The sequence below is a fragment of the Coenobita brevimanus genome, chromosome 27 (genome assembly GCF_032717465.1).
Source record: "Coenobita brevimanus isolate Jiangsu-jjx chromosome 27, ASM3271746v2, whole genome shotgun sequence".
NCBI lineage: Eukaryota > Metazoa > Arthropoda > Malacostraca > Decapoda > Coenobitidae > Coenobita > Coenobita brevimanus.
This window is the reverse complement of record NC_136980.1, coordinates 3,518,174-3,545,000: the sequence shown is the minus strand read 5'-3', so window position 1 is coordinate 3,545,000 and position 26,827 is coordinate 3,518,174. Positions and strand designations below refer to the sequence as shown.

Below are 26,827 nucleotides of genomic sequence, written 5' to 3'. Positions count from 1 at the left end.
GAAGAAAATTGAGAAGGAGGAAGAAGAGAATGAGGGAGGAAGGAAAAAAAAGGGGAGGTGGATGGAACCAGATATTCATGGAGTAATATAATTTACTGAGAAGGTATATACGACACAGAAATACGAGGGAATATGCATGAGTGGAAGGAGGAGGAGGAGGAGGAGGAGGAGGAGGAAGAGGAAGAGGAGGAGGAGAATATATAGGGAACTTGGTAAAACTGATTAAGGAAGAGAAACGTAAAATGTAAGGGAACACGAGGGAGAAAATTTGAAAAAAAAAAAGAAATGAATTGAGGATATAGGAATACTGAGAGACTGTGAGGAAATAGGAATGAAAAAATAGGAGACAGAAAAAATAGGAAGGAATAATAATAAGGAGAGGAAATGTAAAAATTGGGCAAGAGGAAATGGGGAAATTGGGCAAGAGGAAATGGGGAAATGGGGCAAGAGGAAATGGGGAAATGGGGCAAGAGGAAATGGGGAAATTGGGTAAGAGGAAATGGAGAAATTGGGCAAGAGGAAATGGGAAAGTTGAGCAAGAAGAAATAGTGAAATTGGGCAAGTGGAAATGGAAAAATTGGGCAAGAGGAAGTGGAGAAATTGGGTAAGGGGAAATGGGGAGAAATTGGGCAAGAGGATATGGGGAGAAATTGGGCAAGAGGAATATGGGGAAATTGGGCAAGAGGAATATGGGGAAATTGGGCAAGAGGAAATGGGGGAGACGGGAGAAGTGAAATGGGGGAAATGAAGGGAGGAAGTGAGGGGAGAATACACTGACGACGGGGAGGGGAAGTGACTGGGAATTAATGGGGTGGGGAGAGATTTAGGGGAGAATTTTTTTTTTGCGCTCTCTCTCTCTCTCTCTCTCTCTCTCTCTCTCTCTCTCTCTCTCTCTCCAACCTAAACCAACCTCACTTAACCTAACCCACCCCAGCTTCTCCCTAATTCACCCTGACGTGTTGCATTACCATTGAATTCCGCTCAAGCATATATTTAGAGGACACTGTTAAAAAAAAAACCTGGGATGACTTCGATTACCATTTTAACGGCGTAGGGATAGGAGGGGTAGATAAATGGGTCGATAGATAGGGTGGGTGGGTGGGTGGATGGATGATTGAGTGCTTGGTTAGGTGGGTGGATGGATGGATGGATGGAGGGATGGATGAGAGAGAGGTTGGGTGGGTGGATGGATGGATAGATGGAAGATGGATGGATGAGAGAGAGAGAGAGAGAGAGAGAGAGAGAGAGAGAGAGAGAGAGAGAGAGAGAGAGGTTTTACAAAAGTGTTTCAGGTTAACAATTGAAACTTATAAACACAGAAACCCACAAAAAAAAGTAAATAGATACAAAATAGATCGAAAACAAAACATACACATATACAAAATACTTAATAAATGAAATACACAAATACAGAATACAGAAATACAGGGAAATTATATCAGGCAAGGTGGTGGTGAAGACGAGAGGAAAGGTAATGAGTAGTTCTAAAGGTTAATTAGTTTCCCCTTATGTGGTATAGGTGAGAGAGGGGAGTGAGGGAAAGGGGGAGGGGAAGGGAGAGAGGAGAGGTGAAAGGGAGGTGAAAGGGAGAGAGTGGAGGATGAAAGGTTAGGATACAGTAGTGAAGACAGTCATCAGAACCATGCACATAGTCATCGAGAGAGAGAGAGAGAGAGAGAGAGAGAGAGAGAGAGAGAGGGGGGGGAGACGAAAAAGCCCTCTAGGGATATTTGCCAAAGAAATGAAGGTATGACACCAAAGCGAAGTGTTTGGAAGGAAGAAAAAAGAATGAAAAGGAAAGAAAAGACGAAAAAGAGAAGAGGAAGAAGAGAGAGAAAGAAGAAAAGGAAGAAAAACTGTATAAAAAGAAAGCCAAAAAAGGAAGAAAAAAAAAGAAAATGAGCGAATGCATTACGTCACCGGGGAGAAGGGACAAACCACTTCACCTTGATTACGCATTTTGTATTTCCCGCTTCTCTGAGACGATTTAACTCAGCTTTTAAAACCCCAACTGATCCGGAGGGGTTGGATGCAGCCTTCACTAACCCCTTTACCCTCGAGATTATTTCCTAAGCTGAGTAAAATCGTCTGGAAGTAGGAAAAATAAATACGATAATACGACCCTAGATAAGCTACAATGACAGCATCGTTCTGGAAAAGTGTTAAGGCAAGAGAGAGACCTAATGACCACGTCCTCGCCAATTCTGCACGCAAATGACGGTGATTTTAACTTATAATGAAGGGAGACAAGGGGTGAGGGAAGTGCTGTGGGTGAAATGACAGACGAGACGCGAAAGTATGAAAAAAAATGAAAAAAAAGGTGGTTGTGCACATCGTCTGTCCAGTGGAATGGTCTTGAGTTTCGCTGTCTTTGTGTGTATGTGTGGCGTGTACGTGTGCCGTGTGTGTGTGTACTGTGTGTGTACGTGTGCTGTGTGTATGTGTACTGTGTGTGTACGTGTGCTGTGTGAACGTGACCTGTGTGTATGTGTCCTGTGTGTACATGTCGTGTATACTTTTGGCTATCCTTGTCTGTTTATCTTTCAATCTATCCATCCATCTATCTCTATCTATCTATCTATGTGTCTATCTATCTATCTCTGTGTTTTTTTGTTTACCTTGGATTTTCCTGTTTTTGTGTATGTTTTATTTAGTGTTTGAATAAATAATAACATCTGCACTAAAACAGCCTTCAGTTTCACTCCCCCATATTTGTATTTCCATGTGTTTGGACATGCTTGGCGGCTGTGTTTGTTTTCGTGTTTCTACCATGTCCAAAATTTATCTATCTGTTCTCTTTATCTATCGGTCTAAACTAAGTCACCATCTGTCAGTTAATAAGTCTGTTTGTTTATCTATCTAGAGTTATCCCGTTTACTGTCTATTTTTGTGGTACTGTATGGATAGTGGCAGAGGTGAACGAGCGCACGCACACGCAAAGCAAAAAACACAAGCGCACTCAAATACAAACGCAATCATGCAGTCACACACACACACACACACACACACACACACACACACACACACACACACACACACACACACACACACACACACACACACACACACAGCAAGCGCAAACATACAAACCCAAACGAGGAAATAAACAAAACATACAAAGCCTCACACAAAACACACACACACACACACACACACACACACACACACACACACACACACACACACACACACACACACACACACACACACACACACACACACACACACACACACACTGTTACCCTTAGCACTCGTGTTATTTGTATCACTGCCCTAGGAACAAGGACAAATGATACGATAAATAGGCACTTTTTCTCCTCCCTCTCCTATTTCCTCTCCTCCTCTCTCCTCCCTCCCTCCCTCCACCCCTCCCCACTCAGGCTCCCTCCTCTCCTTCCCCTCTCACTTCTTCCCTCTCTCCCTACATACTCTCTCCCTCTTCTCCCCCTTCCCCTCTGGCCCCTTCCCTCTTCATCCAGTCCTCACTTTTCCCTCCCTCCCTCCAACTCTTCCCTCCTTCCCTCCTTTCCTCCAGTTTCTCTCTCCCTCTCTGTCTTTCCTCCCCCCTCTCCCCTTCCTTCTCCAATATGCATTTCGTGTTCCCAACAAAAACAGAACAATAAAAGTCTAGGGAGTTAGCACGCCATGTTTCCCAGTCGCGGTGGGTGGGTGTGTGTGTGTGTGTGTGTGTGTGTGTGTGTGTGTGTGTGTGTGTGTGTGTGTGTGTGTGTGTGTGTGACGAGTTAATAGTGCATGAAGTGTGCGTGACCGTGTGGGAATGCGTGTTTGTGTGAATGTGTGTGTGTGTGTGTGTGTGTGTGTGTGTGTGTGTGTGTGCGTGTGCGTGTGCGTGCGCGTCTGTGTGCATATTCCTCAAAGCAGGAGCACTAAATAAATAAATATAAGTATAAATAGCACACACACCTTGTATAGCACCTTCAATGCCAACTTCTATGTCTCTCTCACCTCTTCACCTTTATGACACACAGGTACGTTAATGAGTAAGGACGCACACCTGTTCCTTTTATTTTCTGCCTAGTGCTCCAGGTATATTTCTTTCACTCTAACTTGGCCTAAAATTGCCATCTCTCTCTCTCTCTCTCTCTCTCTCTCTCTCTCTCTCTCTCTCTTTCATGATGCTAGTCATGAAGAAGTGCTCTGAAAAAGTTGTGAAGTATAGCATTGTCTTTTTTTGCCATTGGGATACGTAAAATAAACTCCAAAAAACACACACACACACACACACACACACACACACACACACACACACACACACACACACACACACACACACACACACTCCACTCTAAAACACAACCGTAATACAAAGGCAACAAGACCACAACACCTCCCACACCAGAAAATCACCCAGCCTGCCCTAGGATTACGTGGAATTTGGAAACGTTTTTGTCTGGAACGTTTTTTGCTGTAACATTTTTTGGCTGAAACGTTTTTGTCTGGAACGTTTTTTGGCTGGAACGTTTTTTGCTGGAACATTTTTTGGCTGAAACGTTTTTGTCTGGAGTGTTTTTTGGCTTGAACGTTTTTTTGGCTTGAACGTTTTTTGGCTTGAACGTTTTTTGTCTTGAACGTTTTTTGTCTTGAACGTTTTTTGTCTTGAACGTTTTTTGTCTTGAACGTTTTTTGTCTTGAACGTTTTTTGTCTTGAACGTTTTTTGTCTTGAACGTTTTTTGTCTTGAACCTTTTTTGTCTTGAACGTTTTTTGTCTTGAACGTTTTTTGGCTGGAACGTTTTTGGCTGGAACGTTTTTGACTGGAACGTTTTTGGCTGGAACGTTTTTGGCTGGAACGTTTTTTGGGCCACTTTTTGCGGCTATTTGCTGAGTTTTAGAAGTGATCTCGGGCGGCCAAACACGTCGGTAACTCGTTGGAATGGAGGGAAGGGAGGGAAAGGAGGAGGGGAAGGAGGAGGGTAGGAGGGAGAGGGGTAAAGAGGGAGGGAAGGAAACGAGGAGGAAGAATATTTGGAGGAAGGAGGAAAGGAGGAGGAAGAAACACGAAGAGGAGGAAAAATGAAGGGAAGAATGAAAGTGGGCAAGAAAGAGGGGGGCCTGGAAGAATAAGGAAAGACAGAGGCAGGAAAGAGATAGACGAAGAAAACTCAATTTGGTACCTCTACAAAGTCACCATTAGGCCTACATCCAGACTACGAAAAGATACCATTCTCTATCTGTCTATCTGTTGCCAGACGCCTTAATCCCGTAAGGGGTAGCCACAAACTAATCGCCTCCATGTCGCCCTGTCCCCCGCCATTTCATTGCCCTGCTCCCAGCTCACACCTCCCTCTCTCATATACCTCTCCACTCCATCCCTCCATCTCATCCTTGGCCTACCACTCCTTCTCCCCCCCTCCACCTCACTCACATACACTCTCCTCGTCAGTCTCTCACTCTCCATCCTCTCCACATGTCCATAGTCCAAATAAGACAAATAAATCACAGACCCTGACTACTAAACCCAATCCTAACTACACATAACCTAATACTGAAGTTAAACCAATATTTACGTAACTTAAAACTAATACTAACTACACATGATCGCCACTAAACCAGACCAATTCGACCTCACAAGCAATATTTAGGCAGGTCAAGGTCACATTAAATCATGGTAACTACCCCTGGCACTAGTGGACAGTTTAACGAGTTGATAATTGGGTGGTCTTGGAGGCTGGGGTGATTAGGGGTGAGAGAGAGAGAGAGAGAGAGAGGGAGAGTGAATTTTGCGCATGTGGTTGCTTATGTATGCTTGTGTGAAAGTATTCGTGTAGGTATATATGAAATTTGTGTGTGTGTGTGTGTGTGTGTGTGTGTGTGTGTGTGTAAATCAGCTCAAAAACCGCCAGTGACTTCAAATCCTGTTCTTATATTCCTTCACTAACCCATTCTTGATTTACCTCCCCCCATACCTTTACTTTTAATTAAATACACCTGAGTAATTACCTGTACTGGATATTTAAAGGTAATTCTGATGTGCAAGAATTTTCAGCATTTAGGATAATCATGAATCATTTTAGTGGTGGCAGTGGAAATATTTGTAATATCTTTATTATTATTATTATTATTATTATTAGCACTGCATGAAGCTGTTACTCTCCACCATCGCCTTATATTCTCGAGTTTCACCTTCAAGGGTAAACTTACATAAAACTCGGTGTATCAGTCAATGTTTTATGGTGTGGAAAATTCGCCATTACCAGGCACACTGCTTCAGTACCTAGTAATGGCCTTGCAGAGATGAATGGGTGGAATTAGACCTTTGGCAGATTCATGGGTTGATCTGAGAGTGGGTGGATGGGTGTGTGGGGTTAGAAAGGGAGGGAAGGATGGGTGGGAGGAGAAAGGGAGGGAAGGTAAGGTGGGAAGAGGAAGGAAGGGGGAGGGAAGGATGAATGTGGGAGGAAGGGAAGGATGGGTAGGGAAAGATAGGGAAAAAAGGATGGATGGATGGTTGAGAGGGAGGGGGAGAAGAGGAAAAAGACGAAGGGAGGAAAGGGAATAGGAAAAGAGATGAAGGGAGAGAAGGGAGGAGAGAAGAGAGGAGAGGAGGGAGGAATAAGGAGAGAGAAGGTAGGAAGGAAGGGGAAAAGAGGAGAGAGGAGAACAGGGGTAGAGGGAGACGAGGAAAAAGATGATGGGGGAAAAGGGAAATAGAGAGAAGAGAGTGAACGGAAGACAGGAAAGAAAAGAGGAGGGGAGAAGGTGAGGAAAGGGAAGAGGGGGGTAGGAGAGAGGAGGGAGGGGAGGGGGGAGAGGGAAAAGAGAGGAGAGATGATGATGGAGGGTTGCCAAGGTGTAGGGTGAGCTGAGGAAAGGGTTAGGGGGTGGGAGGTGGGGGAGGAGATAGGTTGGGGAGAGAAGGATTGGAGAGAAAAGGAGGGAAGGAGAGGAGGAGGAAAGAGGTAGAAGGGAAGAGGAGAAGGGAGAGGGGAGAGAAAGGAAGTAGGAAGAAGGAGAAGGGCTGGGGAGAGAAAAGTTTGGGGAGAAGACATGGGAGGTGGGAGGGAGACGGCAATGATTTATAAGTTAACTCTCATTCGCTTTTACGTTTGAGTTTGTTTTCCTGTGTGTGTGTGTGTGTGTGTGTGTGTGTGTGTGTGTGTAGTGTAGTGTGATGTAGTGTATAGGTGTCGTGTGGTGTGGTGTAGTGATGTATGGGTGTCGTGTGGTGTGGTGTAGTGGTGGATGGGTGTCAGTGTGGTGTGGTGTAGTGGTGGATGGGTGTCAGTGTAATTTAGCCTTGTTGCTGATATCACCACCTCATTAAACTAATTAGTGGACACAGGCTCTCACCACACAAGGCATTTAACACCCTTCACCACACCTCTCCTTAATCCATCTAGTTTTCTTTTTTCTTTTTTTTTTTCACTTTTTTCTTACATCATTTTCTTTCTTTATGTTTTCTACACTTGATTTTCTTTTATTTATTTTTAGATTAGGAAAGAAATCTCGTGCTGAAGGGGTTCGTCAGTTTGTGTGTGTGTGTGTGTGTGTGTGTGTGTGTGTGTGTGTGTGTGTGTGTGTGTGTGTGTGTGTGTGTGTGTGTGTGTGTGTGTGTGTGTGTGTGTGTGTGTTTTGTTTAATAAACTCGAAAACAAACGAAAATCATCACACCAAGGTCAGTCCCACCCACACACGATTTTCATGTCTATAATTTAGCACCCACTTTCCAAGCCTTCCCCCCCGGCACCCACACCCACACCCCTCCACACCCACCCCACACCCACACAATGCCCACTACCGGCCAGAAAAATGCTCCAGAGACATGATTTGTGCTTTCCTTAACTCCTTATCTCAGCGCAACACTCTCAGCAGTGGGGCGGTGCAACCCTCCCACGCAGAGCTGGTCACTTTACACACAAAATAAGGTCCTTTCACACCAACTTGGCCCTGATTTTCGTCCCATTGCAGCCTATTGCACACGAACTTGGCCCTGATTTTTGTTCCATCGCAGCTTATTTCACGGAGCTGAATGGTAGATTAAGACGATATTGTGTTTATTTCCTTTTCACTGTACTTATTCGTGGCCCTTTCCTCCTCAGTGTCATTTCTGTTTCCTTTCCTCCCCCTTTCTTCTCCGTCTCCTCGCCCTTCTCTCCTCCACACTACATCCTTCCCCTCCCTTTCTCCCCCCTCTCCAACCTCTCTCCCCCTTCTCCCCTCCACACTGTCTCCTTCCCCTTCCTTTCTCTCCCCTCTTCTTTCCTCTGTTTCCCCCTCATCTTTGTCTCCTCCCCACTCTCTTCTCCTCCTTTCCTCCCTCACTCTCCAGCCTCTCTACCTCTTCTCACCTCTATTCCTACTCTCCCTCCCTACCTCTTCTCAGCCCATTCCTTTTTCTCCTCTCTATTCTTTTCCTCTTTCTTCCTCTCACCCTTCCTCCTCCCCCCACACTCCAACCTTTCTCCCTCACTCCCCAACCTCTCTCCTTCTTCTCCCCACTCCCCAGCCTCTCACCCACTGCTCCCCACTCCCCAACCTCTCACCCACTGCTCCCCACTCCCCAACCTCTCTTCCTCTTCTCCCCACTCCCCTCTCTCATTGTCCCGCAGTTTCTCGAGTGTGTGTGTGGATTTATCTTAAGTTGGAAAGGACTTGTTCCAAACTTTCCGCTCACTGAAACAACACAGCAGGTTATATGAGCGAGTGTGATAGGGCGTCCAGGGAGAGACTTACCTTTAATAATTGTTCTTGAAATGTTGATGGATGCGGGAACTTCAGGGCCCTAATTCTCGCCATAAAAGTAAGTCCCTCCCCCTAACACCTCTTCCTAATTGAATCATTTTGCTTATGACACCTTAACAAAGATACTGAGGAAAATAAAAGCAGTTAGAACATTAAGGATGCACACCTGATTAAGCCCGCGATATTCTCCTTTACCTGGCGCTTCAAGACACGGGTAAAATCACTGAGTCTTCCTGGAGAGGCTGATTATTCCATCAGACTTAAGTCATTTCTTTTCTCAATTCTTTTCTTTTTCCTTTTTATTTCCTTAAATTCCGCTTTTCTCGTCCCCCACCCCTTCTCTCTCCCTCATCATCTCTGTCTCTCCCATCTCCTCCTCCTCCTCCTCCTCCTCCTCCTCCTCTTTTTATATAATCTCGTGTCTTCATTCCCCCAACAATTTTTCCTTCACTCTTCCCCTTCTTACTTCTTCCCTCTTTCCTCTTCCTCCGTTACTCTCATCTCTTCCTTCTCCTCGTCTTCCTCCAATTCTTTCCTCTTTCACCAAATCTTTGCTTTCTCAGTAATTCTTTTCCCAACTCCTCCTCCTCCTTCCTTTCCTGCCTTCCTTTATTTTTTCTATCTTATTTTTTTCATTTTATTCCTTTGGTTTATTTCACTTCATTGCGTTATTCCTTTACTTGGCTCATCCTTCCCTCTTCTCCCTCTTTCCTCTCGTCGTGTCTGTTAATTTTATTTTTTCATCCTGTTCTTCAATGTTTTTTCTTTCTTCCCTCTCTTATGTGTTTCCCCCTCCTCCTCCTCCTCCTCCTCCTCCTCCTCCTCCTCCCCCTCCTCCCCCTCCTCCTCCTCCTCCTCCTCCTCCTCCTCCTCCTCCTCCTCTCTCACTCTTTTCCCTCGCATCTTCCTTTTTCTTCTCCTTCCTCTCATTCTCTCCTGTTCTTTCTTACCTTTCTCCGAATACTTCTTTCTTCGTCTTGTTAGCAAATACCCTCTCGGCTCTTACACACACACACACACACACACACACACACACACACACAGAAGGAGCTTTGACACTCGCTTCTTGGAGTCTGAGTCTTGGTGGTTGAATAGGTAAGAGGGATTTGTGTGTGTGTGTGTGTGTGTGTGTGTGTGTGTGTGTGTGTGTGTGTGTGTGTGTGTGTGTGTGTGTGTAGAGAATCCTCAGTCACGTAATAAACTGGCACTAAGAATTCACCCTCCCATTAACCAAACAATAATAATAATAATAATAATAATAATGATAATAATAATAAAATAGAAATAAAAACTTGAAAAATACATATATATATATATCTATTTTGGCAGACAGACTCAGCAGATTTTTCCTCAGCAAAGTCAGCAAGGTATGAAGAGGAAGGTGTAAAATTTTTCGTACAGGTGTCAAGAAAAACATGAATATTTTTGACATTTCCGTGGAACTTTGGCGACAGGTAAAAAATTTCGTTTGTCTTTTTTTTTTTTTTTTTGCGTCCTCGATCATACGACTTACGACCTCGATCAGACTTACGACCTCGATCAGACTTACGACCTCGATCAGATTTACGACCTCGATCAGACCTACGACCTCGATCAGACTTACGACCTCGATCAGACTTACGACCTCGATCAGACTTACGACCTCGATCAGACTTACGACCTCGATCAGACTTACGACCTCGATCATACGACTTACGACCTCGATCATACGACTTACGACCTCGATCATACGACAGAATTACGACCTGGCGAGGATGATTTGTTTATATGTATGTGGTATTTTGTTTTTGTTTTTTTTCTTCTTGTGTATTTTTTTTTTTTGGGGGGGGGTGGAGGAAGTGTGGGATTTGGTTCCGTCTTATTAAATTCGTTCATCCATCCATCCATTATTCATTCCATTTTTTTTTTTTTTTTTTGCGAAAGTGTCAACATCGAATAAGCTCCTATATTTCCTCTCTCTCTCTCTCTCTCTCTCTCTCTCTCTCTCTCTCTCTCTCTCTCTCTCTCTCTCTCTCTCTCAGGAGAAGTCAAGTAACACAACAAACACGTTAAAAAACACACCAAAACAGGGTACCGACTAAACAAACACGGTAAAAACTAAAACAGACAGAACAGGGAAAGACAATATACCCCTCCTAGATAAACATACCTCTTAGATAAGGATTAATTAACGTTATCTGGGCTGTGTATCAATTTCTCATTATCACTGAAGAAAAAACAGGAGACCTTAATCTTGAAAGCGAATTTATGCAAGGCGAGACTACGTGCAAGGGAGACTGTGTGCAAGGGGGGACTGCGTGCAAGGGGAGACTATGTGCAAGGGGAGACACTGTGCAAGGGGAGACTATGTGCAAGGGGAGACTGTGTGCAAGGGGAGACTATGTGCAAGGCGTGACGGTGTTCAAGGGGAGACTGTGCGGGACTTAACTGTGCAAGACGATGTTCTCCTTGAGGAAGGCGTGTCAAACGAAATATTGCTGCAAAACCAGGTTAGACGAGAATTCGGAGCAAAATTTATCTATCTATCTATCCATCCATCTATCTGTGTGTCTATCTATCTATCTATAACTACAAATACTTTAATGTTAACCCTCATACATCACAATTGACAAGACAACGCAAAATTCCAAGTAAAACGTAACCAACACAAAGACCAGGAAAGAAAAATACCTTGGCCTCGCTCCCCAAGTGCGACTCTTAGATGGTCCAGCCTCAACGATAACAACAACAACAACAACAAAGACATAACAACAACAACAACAAAGACATAACAACAACAGCAACAAGGACATTAGCAGTCTCCGGCGTGGTGGTGGAGAAAGGGGGAGAATGTGTCGTGTTTTGCATTTTTGGAGGTGGATGGGATGGGGAGAAGAGGGAGACCTGGAACGAGGATATCCTTAAATGGGGAGACGATTTTCCTTCGTGCCACCAAGACGATTTTTTTTTTTTTTTTTAAGGGACTGAGGTGGAGGGGTTTGGCGCAGCATTCATCAACCCCCTCGTCACGGGTCCCCTCTTTATTAACCCTCCACAGGTTTAACTTACGCTGCGGTAGAAGATGTTAATTTGTTCCCATGTCTTAATTCATCCAGCTTTGAAGGTCTTCTAAAAGCTGAATGACTTAAGAAGAACCAAATCCTTCAAGAGGTCAATCGAACTGAATGCCCTTAAACCCCTTCACCCTGAGAACGTCGCATCTATAATTGAACCCTTCCTGTCTACGGACGATTTTATTCAGCGTGGTGGCGACATTCTTCCTCGCACCCTTGCATACCTCCAGATGATTTCATTCAACCCTGGGGAGACGTTTTTGAGAGTGGGGGGGTTTGATGTGGCCTCCAATAACCCCGTCTCAAGTAGGGGTTTAGCTCATGCTGGATAAAATCGTCTGGAGATGGCAAGAACCATAAATATACATAGCTAGATTGAAGGAGGCGATATCTAACCCCTCCAGATCAAAAAAACGTCTCGCCGAAGCTGAATAAAATCGTCTGGAGGTAGAATGAATACAGTGAAAGAAGAGGCGTAATGGAACTGAAAGCATCTGAAAATTTCTTAAGAGTTTTGCCCTTTTTTCAAGATTCCCATGAGACGTTTGCAATGCCGGGCGATACATCAAAGTTTTGCCAGAGGTTTCACGAACATCCATTACTCATACGATTTCTCTCTCTCTCTCTCTCTCTCTCTCTCTCTCATACACACACACACACACACACACACACACACACACACACACACACACACACACACACACACACACTGAGAGGGTCGTGGGCACTGATGGTTGCAAACATTTTAGGAGCGTTGCATCGGCACTGCAATCACCATTTTCGTGTCCATCACCCGAGAAATGGAAAGTGAGGGGGAGGAATATTCGTGATGGGGAGGGATGGGGAGGAATATGCGTGATGGGGAGGCATGGGGAGAAATATGCGTGATGGAGAGGCATGGGGAGGAATATGCGTGATGGGGAGAGGTGGGGAGACAGACAGGGGCAGGAATAATAGGAGAGAGAGAGAGAGAGTGAGAGAGAGAGTGTGATAGCTGGTGATAGACACGGGTGTTATATGCAGAAAGATAGATAGAAAATAGATAGATAAAAAGATATATAGAGGTAAATAATGTGACTGATAGTGATAGGGAGGGATGTGATATATGCTGATAAAATAGACATTAGATAGATAGATAGATAGATAGGTGGATAGACATAGGTAGACAGATAGATAGACAAACTGATAGAAAGGTAGACAAGCTGATAGATATATAGGAAGATAGATCGAAGTAATTAACGCCATAGATAGTGATACAGGTGTGGAAGACAGGCAGGTAGACAGAAAAGATGGGGGTAAAATAGATAGCTATGGAGGTAGATATATAGACAGAGGCGATAGATAGATATAGAAGTAGGAAGTGAGATAGTGTAATATATGCAGACAGGTACTGATAGATAGATAGATAGATAGATAGATGGTGATAGACAGGAGTGTAATATATGCAGGTCAGGTGAGACGCTGGACTGAAAGGTTCACTTATTGCACGAACCCTCCTCCTCCTCCTCCTCCTCCTCCTCCCCACCACTCCTCAATTTTCCTTTCCCCTCCACTTTTCCCCTCCTCTTTTTCCCTCCCTCTTTTTAGCTCCTCTTTTTCGCTCCTCTTCTTCCCTCCTCCTCCCCACCACTTCTCAGTTTTCCTTTCACTCCATTATCACTTTTCTCTCCCTGTTTGCCTCCCTCCTCCTCCTCCTCATCCTCCTCATCCTCCTCCTCCTCCTCCTCCTCCTCCTCCTCCTCCTCCTTTCAGTTTTATACCTGCCTTTATCGTTTTTTTTTTTCATTTTGCCATTCCATCTTCTTATATGTTTTTCCATAACCTCTATAATTAGTCTATCTATCTACCTATCTATGTATCTATCTTTCTATATCCTTCCGTCTGTCCTCTGTCTATCTATCTATATCATATCTGTCTACCAATCTATCTATCTATCTCCTTATGCCTCATCTGTCTTTATATCATATCTATAACTAACTATGTATCTATATATGGCCATCATCTGTCTTTATCCATCTATCTGTCTATCTATCTATCTATCTATCTAACACAAACAGAGCCCCTGGGAAGTGGAAGGAAGGGGGGGGGGCGCTACATGATAAACCCCCACCCCTCTGCAGAAATAATGAACTTTGATTACTTACGTTACTCTGAATTATTTGTTTATCTTCCTTCACCTGTGTTACCTTCACACACTCACCTGGAAATAAAGGTAAATGAAGGTTAGATTCTGCTTCCCTGTTACCTGTAATTAACGTTGTAACTTGGATAACTCATTTACTGATGTCTTTAGTGTTAATCTAATCTTTAATTTGGCTTGATTAGGAGGTCAGTTAACTCTTTCACTGCGATGACTTCTCTCTCTCTCTCTCTCTCTGTCTCTCTCTCTCTTTCTTCCGCCATAATTTTCTGCGCAGTCTTAAGAAACGAACGTAATTTTTCAGAAACTGCGCAGAGAAGGTACGAACTAATTTGATATACAGCGCAATACATTCTGATACTGGAGCTGTATCCTAGGAGAGTGCGTAACAATTTCTCCTTAGCGATTTATTTTTCATTTTACACGTTAACATTCTTCTTCACGTTTATTTATCTCGTTTTAATATCGACCTTGTGTAAGAGGGTATTTAGGTCTATTCTGCAGGATGAATCGGTAAAGAGGAGGTGCTACGGAATTTTTAAAGCAATTCGGTGTAATCCTTTCACTGCGAGGACGTCTTCTGTTCTTTATGCTTGGTGTTCCTTTCCTTTGCTTTCCTTTTCTCTTTCTCTCCCTTCCCTTTCCTTTACCCTTCCCCTTTCCCTCCCTTCCCTTCCCTTCCCTACCCACCCCTCCCCTTTCCTTCCCTTCCCTCCCCTTCCCTTCCCATCCCTTCCCTTCCCTTCCCTTCCCTTCCCTTCCCTTCCCTTTCCCTTCCTATCCCTTCCCTTCCGCTCCTTTTTTCCTTCCTTCCCTTCCTCACACTAGCCCAAGTCAACCTTCACACCGTCGGGACAATTCTAGAAGCTTAGCATATTTTACCCAACACCTAACGTAGAGGAGGATATTGAGGCGTCATGGGTAGTTTAAATCGCTAACGAAGAGGTGCTACGGAACCTCCTGTAGTAATCGGAATATGACCTTAAGTGACACGGAAGCCTGACTTATGGCAGACTGTCGAAGTATGCGTAAGGAGGTTAAGATGATGGCAGGAGGAGGAGGAGGGTTAGACCGAGAACGAGGAGGAGGAGGAAGAGGAGAGGAGGAGGACCGAGGAAGGAGGGATACTAGAGTTGGTCAGGCCATGAGGGGGTTAAAAGCATACATTATTTACCCTAAGCCAAGTAAATTCGTTAGGTTTAATAGAATACTTGATTTGTCCGGGCTGGATGAAGGCGTAAAGCATGACTGTGGATGTTTGTGCTCCTGTAAGAAGTAATATTATGTGTCTGTGAGTTTGTATGGCTGGGGAGAATCCTTTACTCCACTTCCTTACATCAATAAAGACAGTATCAGCCCCTCTCCATTTCGACACTCTCCTCCGGGGTCAATAAAACCGTCTATATTAACGAGATTTATTAACTTTATCGCAGGGACAGTGAAAGAAAATTTAGGGTAACAGGGCCCTATGTTACTTTACTAACGTATTGGAAATCTGTAGCTTGGTGCCGGAGTCAAATGGAAAGGCATAGTTTGGTGAGAGTTAAGATTGTGTGTTAGTGAGGTGGTTGGCTGTGAGAGAAGAGAAGCGAGGGAGTGTGTACTGGGGTGGTTTGAGGTGTGTGTGTGTGTGTGTGTGTGTGTGTGTGTGTGTGTGTGTGTGTGTGTGTGTGTTATGGAAGTGTGTGCTAGGTATGCGGTGTGGCTGTGTGCGGTGTGAGCTGTGTGGTGTGGCAGTGTGAGGCTTGAGGCGTGATATTTACTGCTCACTGACCTTTTCAACTCCATTACCTCACTTCACTGATCAATAACACCATTCATTACAAGAGTCACCTGTTCATTTACCTGGCAAATATTCTATACATCTTCACAGCTTCAGTATGGAAAGATAGATAGATTTTTTCCTTATAGTTTTCCCCACTGCGAGATACCTTTCCAGAGGTGAATACAAACGTCTGGAGATAACAGGAAGAAAGTCTTGGTAGTGAAGGAGTCAATGAATGAACTGTTAAGAGGTGAAAAATAGCCTAATGAATGAACGTTTAGGAAGTACAGACCAGTGAATGGAGTGTTTGGATGATGGAAAATAAACCACTTGTGTTTAGTTCATAAGAATACCTCTTTGTAGACAGTCGTAGAAAGTCTTAACTATTTCACTTCTTGCTGCCACCGCCCACACCCCCCCACACCCACACCCACCCACCACCCACCACACACACACACACACACACACACACACACACACACACACACACACACACACACACACACACACACACACACACACACACACACACACACACACACACACACACACACACACACACACAAATGGATGGAATATTAAATGAAGGGAGGAATTTACATAGTTGTCGTTTGTCACCCTCACCCTTACCACCGCCACCACCATCATCATCATCATCATCATCATCAAAAGTTTATCCATGTGGTAAATATATCCTCTGGTGATAGCAACAATAAAAAAAAATACATAATCGTTCTGAAAAGGTTAACATGACACTGAATTGAATATATTAATTATTTTCAACGATAAAGAATCTTAACCTCAGTCAGACAGTTGATTTGAATGGTAACCAAGGAGACTCATTCCCGCTCATCGAATTTTACGCATCCACGCCTTTGTATTCAAGTTTGGCCCAGTTCCTTCAGGTGATAACAGACCAACTATACAGGTATTTAAGAGTATGTTAAACCATTCTCAACCCTTTCATTCCTGACGCATTTTTTTGCCTTGCTTCTTCAGAAAATTTTCCTGAATTTTGAGGAAACACTGAAGGAGTTAGACAAGATACCCATTAAATTTTTCTACTGTCAAAAAATCTCATGACTTGGAAAAAAATGATAAAAATAAGATATACGTTCTCGGGGTGAAGGGAGCCATGATCGAGGTGGGGTAGGGTCACATCTAAGCGATTTTGTCTGGCCGTAGGTGGCACAAAAGGTCATTATTCTCGACCTGACTGTTAATCGATAGCTTCTGACCTTTCTCCTGGGGGGGGGGAGTGTCTCGCTCAAGTAAGTCGTGGGACATTATCTGACTTATTCCTTTCAGTACGATGATCTTTTTACCTATCTAGTTATCTACCTGTCCCTATATCCCACCCCTTCCCTCTCTCTTCCTTTCGATCTCTTTCTTTTTCTATCTTTCTATTCCTTTGTCTTTCTCTCCCGATCCCCCCCTCTCTCTGTCACTGTCTGTCTCCATCCCTTTCTGTCTCTCCCTCTTCCCTCCCCCCCCCCTCTCTCTCTCTAGCTAGATATCTTAATTCCGGAAGGGGTAGCCACAAATAAATCACCACCACCATCACCACCACCATCACAGCGTCCTAAATAAAACAAAAGTACTTAGTGACATGAAAAATATGAATGTTGACAAAATCAGTGTTTATATCATTTTTTTTTTTCATTTCTCTCATATATATATACGAATTATTCCCATATATCTGTGCAATAAGTGTACAGGGTTGGTGATATTTTAGATGCTTGGAATATTAAAAAAATTAAATCTAGCTTCGTTTCTAAAATATATTGTGTGGAAAATATGAGTTGCATTTTATTTCTGTAATTACTGTATCGTGCTGTAGCGTGTATATTGTAGGCTACAGTACTATATATATATTTTTTCCTTTCTTGTGTTTCGTTCTTGTCATTTTTCTTGTTTTTCACTTTTTCTTGTTTTTCATATAATTTTGATTAAGAAAAGTGCTATCTTCATTTTTTTCTTTTCATATTAGTGTTTTTTAGCTTTATATCTTTACTCCATCAGTTTATTATCTAACATCCACATCAGTATCTTCATCCTTTACAGATATTGCCTCATCCACATCACCACCACCACCACCACCTCTTTCATCATCATCATAATCACCACCACCACCACCACCACCACCACCACCACTTCACCACGTCGTTCATCATCATCATCATCATATTCACTATCACCACCACCACCATCTCCATCTTTCGCACCACCACCACCATCCCCATCATCATCCACACTCCACCTCATTGTCAAGGAAAATGAACGCGTATTTCCACACCCATTTTTTTTCCCCTTAAAATAATGCCACACTCATTACTCATCCATTTTTAAATTTCCTTTATTGCTACTCTTGTTCTGGTTCCTGTCGTCTTTATTTCATCGTTTATTTACCTTTATTTCTCATCTTCTTTACTTCTTCAGTCTTTCATCTCCTTTGCATTTCTCTGTCTTTCTTTCTTCCTTTATTTCTCTTCTTACCTATTTCTATCTTTTTTTCTTCTTTGCCATTTTTATTTGCTGTGTTCTGTTTCCCTTCTTTATTTTTACTATCTGTCTACCTTCCTTACTTTTTCCGTCTATCGCCCTTTACTTATTCTATCCCCCTTTTAATTTTTCTATCTATCCCCTTTACGTTTTCTATCTACTTTACTTTTTCTATTAATCTATCTTTACTTTTTCTGTCTTCCGTTTCCCTTCTTTATTTTTTCTATCTTCCATCTTTTCTCTTTCTTCTTTCTTTCTTTATTTTTGTGTCTCCCCTCTTCTGTCTTTATTTTTCCTCCTTCTGTGTTCATTTCCTTGATTTTTTTCTGTCTATTTTCATCATCTTTACCTTCCTACCTGCCCTCAACGTGTCTGTTTTTACTCCAGTTAACGCCAGAAAATTTTACTTGCACAAATAAACTTCTCAGGATTATGAGTAAAAAAGAAAAACTAAAAAATAAAATAAAAATAACAAAAAAAAAATTGCTATGGTAATCGAGTCTTATTTTTTGTATGTTAATAAAATCTTGTGAATTTCATGAATGCCTGATCTATCTATACCTATCTGTCTATCTATCTATCTATCTGTATATTGCCAGGCGTCTTAATCCCGTAAGAGGTGGCCACAAACAAATCGCCTCCATGTCCACACTAATCCCTCGGTTCACTGCACGGGACGGTCCTGTTGGGGAGGTTGCTTGAGTGCGGTTGACGAGTCTGCTTGGCTAGACACTAGATGATGAACAACAAAATCCATCTTTTCCATCCCCAGCATTTTACTGTATGTCTTCTCTTTTGTTCCTACACCACCACAACCACCACCACCACCACCACCAACCACCACCAACCACCACAGCCCTGCATCCTTATCTCCCATCGGTCTATCAATCTTTTTTTTTATTTTTTTCCCCCAGTCGTTTACCATCTCTCTCTCTTTTTCCAGTCTCCCAGTTAAATTTTCTTCAGTCTTCCTTTATTATTTTTTTATATGCCTTCAAACTATTTTTCCTGGCTTTATTACCCCTTCCAATCGTTGTTTTATTTCTCTTTCCTTTTCTCCAGACATATCCTTCCCTCGTTGTTAACAGTCCATCTCTCAAAGTTGTCTGTACTCTTCTCTTCCACGTAATCCCTTGTCATCTTCGTGTTACATGATCTCCGACAGCAGCACTACCACCACCACCACCACCACCACAACCACCACCACCACCCTTACCCTTTTTCTCTTCGCTAAATCATACTTTTCCTCCTCTTGTATTTTTTATCCAGTCGTCCATTTGCTATTCCTCTGTTGCAGCCTTCCATTTAAAAGTCCTGCGCTCTCCTTATCAGTCTTTTAATGTCTTCAGCGGTTATCGTGACAACCTCTCTTCCACCCTCATCATTTTCTCTCTCCTTCCTCTCTCATCAACTCTCATCATTTCGTTATTCCCCCCCCCACTCCTTTCTTCCATCATCATCATCATCATCATCATCATCATCATCATCATCATCATCTTTTTCTTCTGTCCCCATTTCATTCATATTTCCCGCCCTCTCTTTCTATTCTTTCCTCATGACTTCTAACTGTCTCCCATTTTTACAGCCTCTCTTCCACTCCCATGATTTCATTTCCCCTCCTCCTTCCCCATTTCTTTCCTCATTCTTTCTCTCATCTCCCGCTACTTCTGTCCATCTTCCAGTCAGATTTCTTGTATTTTTCTCGTCAGGCAATCCCTCATCACCTTCATCTTATGCTATCTTCGTCATCACCCTTCCTCCTCCTCCTTTCCCCATCCCTCCATCATCCTCCTTCCTCCTCCTTCACCACCACCCTTCCTCCTCCTCCCCCTCCTCCATCACCACCCTTCCTCCTTCCTCCTCTTTCCCCTCCTTCACCACCACCCTTCCTCCTCTTCCCCCTCCTCCGTCACCACCCTTCCTCCTTCCTCCTCTTCCTCCTCCTTCACCACCACCTTTCCTCCTTCCTCCTCTTCCTCTTCCATCATCACCACCTTTCCTTCTCCTCTTCCCCCTCCGTCATCACCACCCTTCCTCTTCCTTTCCCCATCCCTCCATCATCACCCATCTTCCTTCCTCCTCTTCCTCCTCCCTCCATCACTACCCTTCCTCCTCCACTTCCCTCTCTCCAAGCTAATTCCTTCTTCAATCACTCCCCCATCCTTCTTGCTTCCTCCTCTTCCTCTTCCCTTCATCACCACCCTTCCTTCTCGTCTTCCCTCCCTCCGTCAGGCTAAATTCTTCTTTCATCACTCCCCTTCATCATTATTTTAAAGCATTTTACTATCATTCAATCACTGTCTTTCTTCCCCTCCCTTCATCACTCTCTCTCACTCATTTTAGCACCAATCCCTCTCTTCTTAAATGCCTCTACTTGATCACTGCCTTCAAACCGCTATTTGCTTTTTTCTCTCATATTTTTTTTTTCTTTTGGCGTTTGTCTCATGTTTTAATCAGACGCATTATTATTACACCCGCACGCTCGGCAACGCGGAGTCGATTTTGCATGGTGTGTGTGTGTGTGTGTGTGTGTGTGTGTGTGTGTGTGTGTGTGTGTGTGTGTGTGTAGTAAGCCAGTTAACGAATAGCCTCATTAGACTCTATAATCGACCGTATTTATCTTCACTGCAGTCATCGTTATCGGAAAAAATATTACTGAAATCAAAGTCCCAGGTCAAGGTAAGAAATTCAGCCTTCCAACCATCTCTGAGACGCGGGTATTGCACTCCGAAAGCTCCTTGAATTATGTCCTGGCTATTGCAGTTCGAAAAATACCTCCTAAGCAAAACTGAATCGTCGGAAGATGAAAGGTGTGAAAAAACAAATTAGAACTGGAGAAAATAATGATTCCAACTTATTCATAGCTTCAGTTTAGCGTTTTTCTCGTTCTGTAATTCTCCTTTTTTTATTTTCATTTAATCGTTTGGCTTCAGTGGGCATTTCCTTCACTCCTAGTTCGTCTCTGTTTCATCCTGCCTCACGCGAAACTTTTACTCACACTTCAAAGACTCGTGAAACTGAAGGAGTGAATTATAAACGCTAATTTTGTCCTCGTTCGTTAGCTTTTGTCTGCAGAACTTTTGGAAACTTCTGAATCGCGGTCCCGCCTCGTTACTTCACTTTTTTCCCTCCCCCCATTATATAATTGTACTCAGCCATTACCCAGTTACTCCTTCACCATTATGTAATACTCCGTGCAACATTATCTAATTTGCGTCTCTTATCCTGCAGCGTCCACCCCCGTCTCCACCGTGGCTTCTTCCTCCACCACCACCAGCACCACTATCCCTTCCACAAATACCACCACCAGCACCACTATCCCTTCCACAAATATCACCACCACCATCCATCACCGCCACCATCCATCACCACCACCATCCCATCCACAAATATCACCACCACCATCCATCACCACCACCATCCCATCCACAATTATCACCACCACCATCCATCACCACCACCATCCCAGCCACACATATCACCACCACCACCATCCCATCCCTAAATACCACCACCCTCGCCATCCACCCCCACCATCATCACTTCCACCGTCACCCACCCTTTTCTGCATCACGCCAGCCTCCATCCATCAAGATTAAGGGGCGCCCCGACCCGACGGACCCTTTCCACCTAATGACCGTCATCTCCCTCTTTCTTCTGCAGTTTAACTCGTCGTGTTGGCCGGGATTTTAGCCCAATTTAATCACTCCACTTGGGGACATTTTCTTTTTCTTTATTTTTTTGCTTATTCTTGTTTTTTTCATATTTTAGTTAACCCTTTCAGACCAATAATTTTTTAAGAATTTTTTTTTTTTAATAATTTGAGCTCGCTTTAATTTCTTCAGTCTTTGACATTTTCTTTCTTTCTTTTTTTTTTTTTTACTTATTCTTGTTTTTCCATGATTTTATTTAAACCCCCTCAGGGCTAACTTTTTTATTTTTTTATTCCTACCACTCGACGACTTTATGAAGCTCACCTGAGACCTGTGGGAGTTAGATATACCCTTGAGAAATACCTGTAGGGAGAGAGGCTTTTCCCTAGTTCATTATAATCCTCCATTATTAACAAGGCGGAAATAAAAGGACAAATTCTGATTCCTTCACCGTTGGATTTTAAGTGCCATGTGAAGAGGATGGAGAGCAAGAGACTAACTAGGAGAATGTCTGAGGTGGAGGGGGGGATGGGAGAGGGAGGGTGAGGATGAGATGAAGGGATGGCGTGGAGAGGTATATGAGAGAGAGGGGTGTGTGAGCTGGGAGCAGGGTAGTTTAATGGTGGAGGTCAGGGCGACATGGAGGCGATTTGTTTGTGGCCACACCTTACGGGATGAAGGCGCCTGGTAATAGATAGATAGATGAAATTACCCTTCACTGATCCGTATTTAGATAATCTGTCATCTCCACATCTACCACGACATTTGACTATTTTTTTTTTAACAAGATCAACAGAGGAAGAAAAAACAAAAAAAGCAGAGGAAAAAAAAATCCTGCACGAAAAAAAAAAAATAGAAAACAGACGAAGGAAAAAGAAATTAAATAAAAAAAAATCCTGCATAAAGAACCATCATTTTCGTACCCAAAAAATTCATCCCAGTACTAATTATTATTTTATCTTTATCCCTTCAGTACGATAACTCATTTTTTTCCTGAATATTGCCACTTACAGACGGTTTTCCGCAACTTCGAAAAAGCGTCTTGTAGTAAAGGGGTTATGAGGACTATAGCTAACCCCCTACGCTCGAAAAATCACAACTAAGCTGAAGAAAATCGCTGGAATGTAGCAGAATTAGAATACGTCATGAGGGTGAAGGGGTTATGCCTGATGCAGTGTCACCCATCAGCACAGCATTTCACCACCACCACTATCACCATCACCATCACCACCACCACTATCACCACCATCATCGTCACCACCACTATCACCACCACCATCATCACCACCACCACCACCACCACCACCACCACCACCACCACCACCACCACCACTATCACCACCACCATCGTCACCACCACTATCACCACCACCTCCACCACCACCACCACCATCCCATCAATGAGTGACAGAGCTCACAGTGTAATATTATACAGTACTGCATTAACGTGTAATTAACTCTTTCGGTCTGGGTGATGAGCCTAGAATGACAGGTAAATAGGAAGCCGAGTGTGAACAAGTTTGCCTTTCTCAGGATTCCAGGGGCTTGAATGGTGAATGAATGAGTGTGTGGCCCATTTCAACAGGCATGTTGTTGATTAGGTGACCCACTACCATATTCTCTCCTCCTCACCCCTTGTGCAGGTGGGATGATGATGATGATGATGACGATTTTGATGATGGTGGTGATGATGATGATGATGATGATGATGATGATGGTGGTGGTGGTGGTGGTGGTGGTGGTGGTGGTGGTGGTGGTGATGATGATGATGATGATGATGATGATGATGATGATGTCTAGTTCACCTGCCTGACCTCAATTTGCAATATTTTCCTGTCTAAGAAACCCATATTTTTCCTTCTTAAAGACCTCACATTCTCTCCCTTAAGCCATCCTCATTCCATTAGCCAGTCCCAGAACTTAATATTTTACTGTTTTAGGGAATTATTAAATATTATGTCTCAGAAAAAATATAGCTCACCATCTCGACCTAATTCTTCATATTTTCCTGCATATACATTTTCCTACTTATTTCCCCAGCACCAGATACACATACTTTCCTACATAAAACATTTTCTTGCCCCTTAAACCCATTTTGCTGCATAAGAAGGACATTTTCATCAATAAAGCCTCATATTTCCCTTCGTAAAAGCCATCACGATCCCATTAACGACAGCGCCAGAGCCTCATCAATCACCCCAGGTAAATAACACTCACCTGTCGAACGCTATGGCCATCAGGGTGAAGACGGAGGCGCAGATGGAGAGAATGGATACGAACTGACTAATCTTGCAGTACACCAGACCGAAGCGCCAGTGCAGGTTGAGCATGTAGGTGAAGTTGAAGACCACATTGAGGGTCGAGACCATCGCATCGGCCACGGAGAGATTGACCAGGAAGATGTTGGTCACGGTCCTCATCCGTCGGTCCGCCAAGACGATCCAAATGACGATAAGATTACCCCCTGTTGCGACGATCACCATCCCCATGAACACCACGTACCAGATCAACTCGTGCCACCAGGGGAGGTTGTACTTGTTCAGATCGTCCGTGCTGTTGCCTGTCAGGGGGTTTAGGGTGTCGTTCAGGGTGGGAAACAGGCTGGCGTTCCCTCCGTCCAAACCCAGGTCAACAGAGGTCAAATTCAGGGTCGCGGTCTCACTTGGGTATCGCGTCAGGTTATACGTCCACTCGTAATCCCCGACCACACTGTCTATGAGCTCCATGGCTGAGTTCAGGTTAGGGAGCTACAAGGGGAGGTTAAGGGTACGATTCTTTACTTCTCTGGGGAGGATAAAGTGAGATTCATTACTAATCTGGCGAGAAAGTGTGCGATTCTTTCCTTTTCTGGCGAGATGGTGTACGATTGTTTACTGTTTTGTCGAAATTCTGAACGAGTCTTTACTTTTCTGGTGACAATGTACTGTTTTTTATTCCTTATTTTGGGATAATGTACTTTGCTTTCGTGGGAGTTAGTGGGTGTTTTTGTGGTCTTTAGAGGGTGTGCTTTTATTTCAGAGTAAAACTTGAAGCCGAGACCATATCAGAGTTAGCCCAGTCCCTTGAGTGATATCGGATTCTTTGCCACAACTTTATATTCTATGCAAGGTTGTGAGTTGCCTCGTAGGAGTTGTTAGAAAAGACTTGGACCCAAACCATGCCGGTCTAGTCAGGCCGCTTCTTTGTGCTTTAATTATTATAGGAGTCTTAAAAATGCCTTAGGATGGAATGTATGTTCTTAGGAGGTAGGAAGTTTTTTTCATAGTATAATCTGGAACCTAAGGAGGATATGTATGTAGGCCATTTCTTTCTTTTTTTTTTCCACAGTAAAATCTAGGGCCTTGAGGCGATATTTATGTGCTTAGGTAACTTCTTTGTGCCTTTTACTGCTACTTGAAGGTCAATTGAGAGGTAACTTTTCTCTCTTTCACCTTTTCCTTCTCGTGGTAAGAAGTACAATAAGAGGAATAGGTGGCTGATTATCACCTTCTAAGATATTCCTCCATCACTGTACCCAAACACCTTTTTTTTTCCTACCAAGAACAAGATAATTCTGAAGATGTGCACTGGAGTTATATAATTAAAGACAGTGTTATTTTCCAGTGTTATATTTCTAGTTATATTTCCAGTGATATATTTCCAGTTGTCATATTTGGTTGTTATATCTCTAGTGTTATATTTCCATTGTTATATTTCTAGCTATATTTCCGAGTGTTATATTTCCAGCGTTATATATCCATTGTTATATTTCCCGTGTTATATTCTAGGTATATTTCAGTGCTCTTTTCAGTGATATAATTCCAGCCTCACGTCTTCAGTGCTTCTCACCTTTCCACACGAAACTTAACTGTCAATTTCCCTTTTCCTATCGGGATACTGAAGCGAAAAAAGACCGATATTCCTCCCCCGATATTCCTTCCCCGATAACCTCCTCTCCCCCTTTCTCTCTCCCTCTCTCTCTCTCTCTTTCTCACCTGCTAAGTGACGTATTGGCAGCCCTTGTTTTACGGATTTTTTTTTCTCTCTCTCACGGATCTCTCTTTCACGGATCTTTTTCTCTCTCACGGATCTTCTTTCCCCTCTCGCAGGGATCTTTTTTCTACCTCTCTCACGGATCTTTCTTTCTCTCACGGATCTTTTTTTCTTTCTCTCACGGATCTTTTTTTCTTTCTCTCACGGATCTTTTTTTCTTTCTCACGGATCTTTTTTTTTTCTCTCTCTCTCACGGATTATTTTTTCTCTCTCTCCTCTGTCCTTTCCAAATTATTTTCTTTTTTTTCTCACCCTTTTTCTTTTTCCTCTAGCTCTTTTTCTGTTCTCTCTCTCTCTAGCTCTCTTCTCTCTCTAGCTCTTTTTCTCTTCTGTCTCTCTAGTTCTCTTGTCTCGCTAGCTCTTATTCTCTTCTGTCTCTCTCTAGCCCTCTTTTCTCTCTAGCTCTTTTTCTGTTCTGTCTCTCTCTAACTCTTTTTCTCCTCTCTCTCTCTCTAGCACTCTTCTCTCTAGCTCTTTTTTTTTTCTCTCCTAGCTCTCTTTTCTCTCTAACTCTTTTTCTCTTCTGTCTCTCTCTAGCTCTTTTTCTGTTCTCTCTCTCTCTAGCTTTCTTTTCTCTCTAGCTCTTTTTCTGTTCTCTCTCTCTCTCTAGCTCTCTTTTCTCTCTAGCTCTTTTTCTCTTCTCTCTCTCTCTCTCTCTAGCTCTCTTTTCTCTCTAGCTCTTTTTCTCTTCTCTCTTTCTCTAGCTCACTTTTCTCTTTCTCTTTTTCTTTTCTCTCTTTCTCTTTTTTCCCCACTAGCTTTTTTCCTTCACTCCCTTGCTCTTTTTTACTCTTTAATCACACTAATGGTGGACTGATCAGCTTTCCTTCAATTTCCCCCTCTCTCTCTCTCTCTCTTTTTTTTCCCTTGTCAATTTCTCACCTCAAACGTCGCTATTTTCTTCGCCTCATTTTTTAGAGTTCAGTCACCACTAGACATCACGTTTTCCTTTCGGTACGGGAAATAGTGGACTTTTTTTT

General features: G+C 43.2%; 1 protein-coding gene across 2 annotated transcripts in view; it reads right to left on the bottom strand.

Moving 5' to 3' along the window:
* LOC145394397 (tachykinin-like peptides receptor 99D) overlaps window positions 1-24,730 on the bottom strand; it is a 145,536-nt gene extending 120,806 nt beyond the window's left edge. For both annotated transcript variants that reach the window (XM_080268269.1, XM_080268270.1), the window contains exon 1: window positions 24,033-24,730. In XM_080268269.1, coding sequence (XP_080124395.1) covers window positions 24,033-24,541 — 509 coding nt within the window. In that variant the 5' untranslated portion in view covers window positions 24,542-24,730. The remainder of the gene's footprint in view (window positions 1-24,032) is intronic.
* Window positions 24,731-26,827: the final 2,097 nt, after the last annotated feature.